The following is a 6,829-nucleotide window of genomic DNA, read 5'->3' on the forward strand; positions in this document are numbered from 1 at the left end:
AAAAGAGAAGGCTGAGGGGGGATCTTGTGGCCTGTTATAAACTGGTTAGGGGGGATCAGCAGGCGCTGGGGGAGTCCCTGTTCCCCCGAGCGCCGCAAGGAGTGACCAGGAACAATGGTCACAAGCTGGCGGAGGGAAGGTTTAAGTTGGACATCAGGAGGTGCTACTTCACGGTCAGGGCGGCTAGGGTCTGGAACCAGCTTCCAAGTGAGGTGGTGCAGGCTCCCACCCTGGGGGTTTTTAAGAGGAGGTTGGATGACCACCTTACTGAGGTCATTTGACCCCAGTGCTCTTCCTGCCATGGCAGGGGGTCGGACTAGATGATCTGCTCAGGTCCCTTCCGACCCTAGAAACTATGAAACTCCCACGGGTAGGAATATGCAAAGGCCATCTGTAACCAGAGTTCCTAAAGATGACCCCTGCACATTCACACTTACTGCCCACCTTCTTCCTGTAACCTCATCTGATGTCTTTGGAAAGTGTGCAGATTTCCATGAATAAACAATGGGAATACAAGCACTACAAGTTAACATAGCTTTACAGAGAGAGAAGTTTTCTCAAATAAATTTTGTTTTATTCTTTGAGGAAACAAGTTTAGTTGATAAAGATACCTGGCATTTTAAGGCATTTGGCATAGTCCTGCATGGCATTCTCGTGAGAGAACTTTGCCTAACACTGTGCGTCAATTGAGCTCATGTTGGATTACTTCAGAGCTGGCTAATTTCAACTCTCTACATACTCGTCAATGGGAAGTCATCAAATGGGGGTGTGTTTAGTGGAGGTAGGCAGAGATTGGGTTTGGACCAGAAGCTGTCTGGTATGTATATTTATGATAAAAGAGTAATATAAAAATCTTCACGTTAGTAAATATTGTTGAGGACCAGGCATCCATGCACAGCAGAGCAGGTTTGATTTCTTTTTAAGCTCAGTCCGTTTGTGCATGTTTGTGTGAATAAAACCAACTAAATGCAAAGTCAGACATCCAGGGACAAAGTGCTGCTGCTCATATTCACATGACTTTCCATGGGATGCCATGGCGCAAAAGGACTAATTCTGTCCTTAGTTGTGTACAGTACATAGAAGGGAAACAGTTTTTCTCTCTGTATATGGTACTGGGACACTGAGGAAATACTGCATCCACTTGTGGTGGCAGCTCTTCATGATGTTGAAAACTAGATGATGGGGCAGAGATTGCAGGTTGGCAGATACACCATACACCGCCAGAACCTGGAGCTCAGTCTAAGTCATCTCTAGATTTTTGATGCATGAGTGTGTTGGTGTCTTGTCAGGGAGAAAATACAGGGCACATAACAGGCTCTTAAATCCATCAGATAACAGCATAATGAGAGCTAGTGGCTGAAAAGTTAAAGCCAAACGACTTCAAAATAGACAAAGGCACAATTTAAGTGAAAGTGAATAGGCACTGGAAGCGACTACAAAGGGATTTTCCATTTCTTGATGTCCTCAGCTCAGGGCTAGATGCCTCTCTAGATCTTCTGCTGTAGTCAAACGCAGATTACTGGACTCAAAGTGGCAATGGGGTGACATTTTCATGGCCTCTGTTGGGCAGGAGGTTAGACTGCATAAGATAATGGCCGCTTCTGCTTTAAAATCTGAGAATAGATTCATGAATGTTGGACCTGAAGTGGCAGTGGATCTTAAGCAGTCAGTGTGCTATGGCTCCTCCTATGACCAGGCCCTCCAGTGTTTGGAGGAGCAATAGGGGAGATATAAACACCCTAGTGGGCGCTATTTCTGAAAGGTTAACCCTGTTCAGCTTGCACAATCAACACATCCCAGGAATATGAAAGCGCAGAGATTGTCTTGAACTCTGGTTGCAGGTGAGTAACCTTCATTTAGGGCTTTCACAGAAACTACTTAAATGGAACAACTCATGCTTTCAAGTTAGCAAGTTTTTTTTTAAGCACCTTAGATACAGAGTAGTCAGCACCTTGTAGGGTCTAGCACATATACAACAACTCCTGTTAATACAAATGTAGCCTGAAATTTCTCTCCTTGGTTGGAAGGGAAAGCATTCAGATGCACTGTCCTACTGTATGTGGGAGTAGGGGACTAAGTCTTTCTGTCAAAGGAAAATGGCCAGTACCAGTGACAAAGGGTCTAAGCAATGTACCACTCTCCCAGGCTAAGACAGAAGCTGGAACAAAAGTACTTTCGAAATAGTTTTTTCTTCATCTCCTGATGAACAAACCTTTTATTCATGCATTAATCTTCATAGAGATCATATTCTATGTAGCTCTTCAACCCCAGCAATTTTACCAGCTTTCTCTGAAGAGTTTGTTTTGTTCCTTTTAAAATATCCGTTACTACAGAAACTTCTTATATAGATCTGAAACGAAGGACCTTCAAAAGTATGTAGCTGCAACTGCAAATTTAGGTTGGCTTTTTAGTCATCTTTATCTATTTGGACAGTGGAACTGTTACAAATGGCTGTCTTTTCCCCCCCATCTCAGAATAGCATTCCCTTCGAACACCATGGCAAGTAGCTGCTCGTCTCCTCCTTGGAAGGCAGCACTGGGTGAGTCCCTTCTCATTAGACACCGAGTCTTTGGAGGGGTGGGATGAAAACCTGTGGAAACATTAGATTGGCTGCTGCTTCTGTAGAATCCTAGACTTTATCTGCATCCTACAGATGCCAGGTACTTGATGTGGCATTATGCTTTCTTCTGAATGTAAAAGCATCCATCTTTCCGAGGGATGAATTTATTGACTACTGTTCTGCTTAGATTCTTTAGTGGAGTTACCTGCAAAGTATGATTTGGGGATGATTTAGTTGGACTTTATTAATAAAAATAACCATATAAGCAACCCTGAATCAAATCTTTCCTAGAACCACTTCTCATTCCACAGAAATGCTCACAGTCTGATATCTACTCAATATTACCTTACTCATTTTTATAATTTGCAGCTTAATGATTTATGATGGGCAAATTAACTGCTTTACTGAAGTGAATGCTCTCTTTTTGCGTGAGTTGAAAAGACTATTAAAGCAGTTGTCATTTCTCAGTTTTTAAATTCTCTTCCCAACCCTCATGACCTGCCAGAGAATAAGAAACATTTTCAGATGAGCTTTGCTTTGGTGTAGGTGGCACGTGAGCATCTTGTAGGTGGGCAGAATGGGACTTGGATACTCAAAAATTCCTTGGCTGTGATCCATGAAGAAGTCATTTCGGCCTTTGTGTGCAGTTTTCAAGCTTTTTGAGCCATTTCTGTTTTGGCTCAAACATCAGGGCAGCAATAAGTTCAGGTCATTATTTGAACCTTGCTGCATTGAAGAACACTGTTTCTTACTATTTTCAGAGCTTCTTTGCTTTGCTTTATATTAGTAAGACTGTTGACTTTTCTGTTCCTTGTGAAAATGCAAAGTAATGCTGCTGCTTCACTTTCTCTGTAAAACTCCAGCTTGCACTAATCCTACATCTTCAGTGGGTGTAGAATCCTGCTCTTCCTCCTCTTATTTAATTTTCTCCTCCTGTTTTGTGTGCTTGGCTGACTCCACAACCTGCTTCTTTCTTGTGTGATGCTTGTAATATTCAAAGCTATCTGTAAATGAGACCCTACAGTCAATTATCAGGCCTCACGCAAACAAAACTCCCATTGAAATCAGTGGAAGGCTTGCATGAGTAAGGCCTGAAGAATCAAGTGTGATCAAGATCTTGTCTGTTATAATTGACCTTTGTGACATGCCAAAAAACCATGTAGCTGCTTAAAGACTTCAAGACTCAGATAAACAGTGACTTGGCTGCTTTGACCTTTGCTGCCACTCAAACTGAAACTTCTGCTGGGTGTCTCACTTTCCTTGGACAGCATGTTACTTGAGGCAAGCTTCAGCTATGGAAATGATAATGTGAAGTGTCATTAATATGCCCTCACCATTACAGGCCAGCTCTGAGGGGATCTTGTTTGTTCATTTTGGATTGATTGTTGTTTTGTTTTTGAAGGAATTGTTAAACTTATCATTCATCTTGGGATTTTTTTAACTTTGAATTCCTATCACCTCTTTCTTTTCCTTTTTTTTCTTTCTTTTGAGCTTGGCTGAGGTTTAATCTGATTTATCCCTTCCTTTCTGTGCATGTTTTTGCTCTGATGGACTTGTTCTTCAAACTCTTTCCTTACTGAAATGGTGCATTTCCTGTTTAAAACCTTTAATACAGAGGGAGAGTGCAGATAACTTCCCACAGATACAGGTGGGTGTAAAAGACAACATATCCATTGGTCTACAGATTCTGAAATGGAATAAGAATCTTCTAAAATGGTCTTGTGTCCTAATGTCATTACAGGTGGTAGACGCTGTCCGTCTACATGCAAATCAAAAGACTTGTGCTGACATTATCCTGTTGTGTTTTTTTTTGGCTCTGATAGATTCCTGCTCGGGTGACTCCCAGTGTTCTCCAGTCTGCTGTGCACCGATGAAAATTACTTTGCCATGGAGGGCAGATAATGCATGGCTGATCTCCTGTATTACCAATGGCTTTACTAGCAAAAATACCCCAAACTAGAGCAGAAACATTACAGTTGGAGTTCTCCATGCCACTTACAAAAAGATACTCACAAGAACATGGACAGAGACTCCAGCAGCTGCCATTACAGGACGCTTTTGCCAGAAACCCAGTGACCTTAAGTGAACTCTGTAGCAACAGGGCTGGAAAAGGAAGAGATGGTTTACAGAGTTAACCGCCTGTTATTGAATAGCCATTTCAGTTCTCCCTCCACAGGCGGCAGACTTTACCCCTTTTTATTATTCTACTGTAACTATAAAACTTTTACTTAGTTTAAGAGAATTTTTTGTATCATTTTGCTAAAATTATTGGCTTAATTCTCTGTAAAGAATTCTGTCTTGCTTTTGTCTGATTTAAAAATGTAGAATATAAACCATCCTGAATTCAAGATGATGACTTGAAGTTTCTTGTAAAATTTAGTCTGGCAGGGAACATGTAAATGAATTAAAGCCATCTGATTTTATTTAAACTGTTTACTTATTTTGTATGGGCCCGTGCTGGGGGTTTTCTCCTGATGTTTGTTTGTTTGTTTTAGTACACATTATTTTGCTTTTTCTGTCTTCCACCTTTTCAAATTTATTCTCCATGAAGCACAGAAGCAATTTTGATTTTTATTCTTCTATACTATAATTAGTAAGAGCAGCATACATTCTGTGTCTAGTTCCAGCAGAGGTGGTGGTAGTAACTTTTTCCCTGAAGAATATGAAGAATAAAGAGAGTGAAGAGCTCTTATATTTAAGGAGAATTTGGAGCTTTAACATTGAAAGCATGGCACATCTCTCTTCCATTTGAGAGGGAGGGTTGTGCATCTTTCTTCTTGGTAATATCTAGGGTGGTTCTTTTTTTGGGGGGGTTGTTTCGTTTTTTGAGAGAGAGAGGTTGGGTTGGAGAGAATTATAAAAGAAAATGAATGTTGTCATTGCAGTTTGAGTGAATTTGCACAACACTTGCTTCAGCGCATCCATATACTTTTTTCCCTTTTTTTTAAAGTGATTCTAGTCTCCTGTTTTAATGCCAAGACACAAAAATAAATGCATGCTCCTTCTGTTTGAAATTCTGATTGAGTACACTAGGGTGTGTATTTAATTCTTTAATATTAGAGTAATTTGGGTATATCTGGAATCACTAGTCTTTAGCTGGAGACAATTTATTTTATGACAGTTTTTGTGTAAATCTAAGCACAGAAAGTGCTTTTGGCAAATGTCTTTTAAGGAATATGGAAAAATCCTTGTGTTTTTTAATGTAGAACATTTTCCTAAAGTAATATATGTTTCTCCCTTACAGTAATCGGAATGTTAGTAGAAGTATTAGTCGCACCATTTGAGCAAAATAATGTCCGTTACCATCTTTGTAACAAAGGTAAAATACATTTGTGTGTGGAGGGGATTTGGCTTTTTTTGGCTTAAACCAACAAATCAAATTGCATCCTACTTGCAAGCCAGTTGCAAACCAATCAATTTATGGCTTCCAAGACCCTCAGTTTTTGTTAGGAATATCTTTGTATTGATCCAGAATTTTGCAAACTCCTTTTCCTGTCCAGAAATTCATCGGCTATATGTCAGTCACTTTTTTTTTTTCTTTGGGTATTTCAGACCATTATTTAATTGCTTGTGTACTCTAGATCTATACTGGGGGAATCCTGTGACTGGGGGAGTGCAATGGAAAAATTGGTTTGGTCCGTGGATATTTTTGCATAACAATCCATTCCTCATTTTACTGTAACTTGAGTACTGTAGGCATGTGCACTACCATTTGTACAGTTCTACACTTCACTGTGCTTTCTTTGTAAATATCTGTGGTTAATGATGTAATGTTAGAGACGCTTACAAAGGCAGCCTCTTCCTTCCCTCTGTATCTGGAACACTTAAATTGATGTACTATACTTAAAAGGTGACTGCAAATTTCTAGAAATGTACTTGTTTGTGGGCAGTCTTGCCCTTTCATGATCATTAAGTCCCATCACCTGCAGATTATAGTTAAACTGTCTCTCTAAACCTGTGTATTGGTTACCAATATCTCAGAACACCTCATTTGTACTACCACTGTATTTGTGTACTTAAACAGTTGTGTAAATAAATTCATAATGACTTCTGTTCTTTTCCTTGGTGCAGCTTATTTGTCTCTCTAGTGGATTCTCTGCACAAGCACAGGCCTTTCTGACAGTTTGCAGACTTTAAGGTAGTACTGAACTCTCCCCCAGAATATCCTGATCGTTGATTCCCACTGGATCATAAGACCTAATTTAGAACAAACAGAAGACGGGGGTTGAGGAAGGCATCCATACTATGATCACTACAAACTGTGGAGGG

General features: G+C 40.2%; 1 protein-coding gene across 1 annotated transcript in view; it reads left to right on the forward strand.

The window, feature by feature from the left end:
- Positions 1 to 6,615, forward strand: part of CSNK1D (casein kinase 1 delta) — a 79,890-nt gene extending 73,275 nt beyond the window's left edge. The window contains exons 10-11 of the mRNA XM_019503654.1: positions 2,475 to 2,539; positions 4,384 to 6,615. Coding sequence (XP_019359199.1) covers positions 2,475 to 2,507 — 33 coding nt within the window. The 3' untranslated portion in view covers positions 2,508 to 2,539; positions 4,384 to 6,615. The remainder of the gene's footprint in view (positions 1 to 2,474; positions 2,540 to 4,383) is intronic.
- The last annotated feature ends 214 nt before the right edge of the window (positions 6,616 to 6,829 follow it).

This window comes from Gavialis gangeticus, unplaced genomic scaffold, assembly GCF_001723915.1.
Source record: "Gavialis gangeticus isolate Ggan-Ray unplaced genomic scaffold, GavGan_comp1, whole genome shotgun sequence".
Classification (NCBI taxonomy): domain Eukaryota; kingdom Metazoa; phylum Chordata; order Crocodylia; family Gavialidae; genus Gavialis; species Gavialis gangeticus.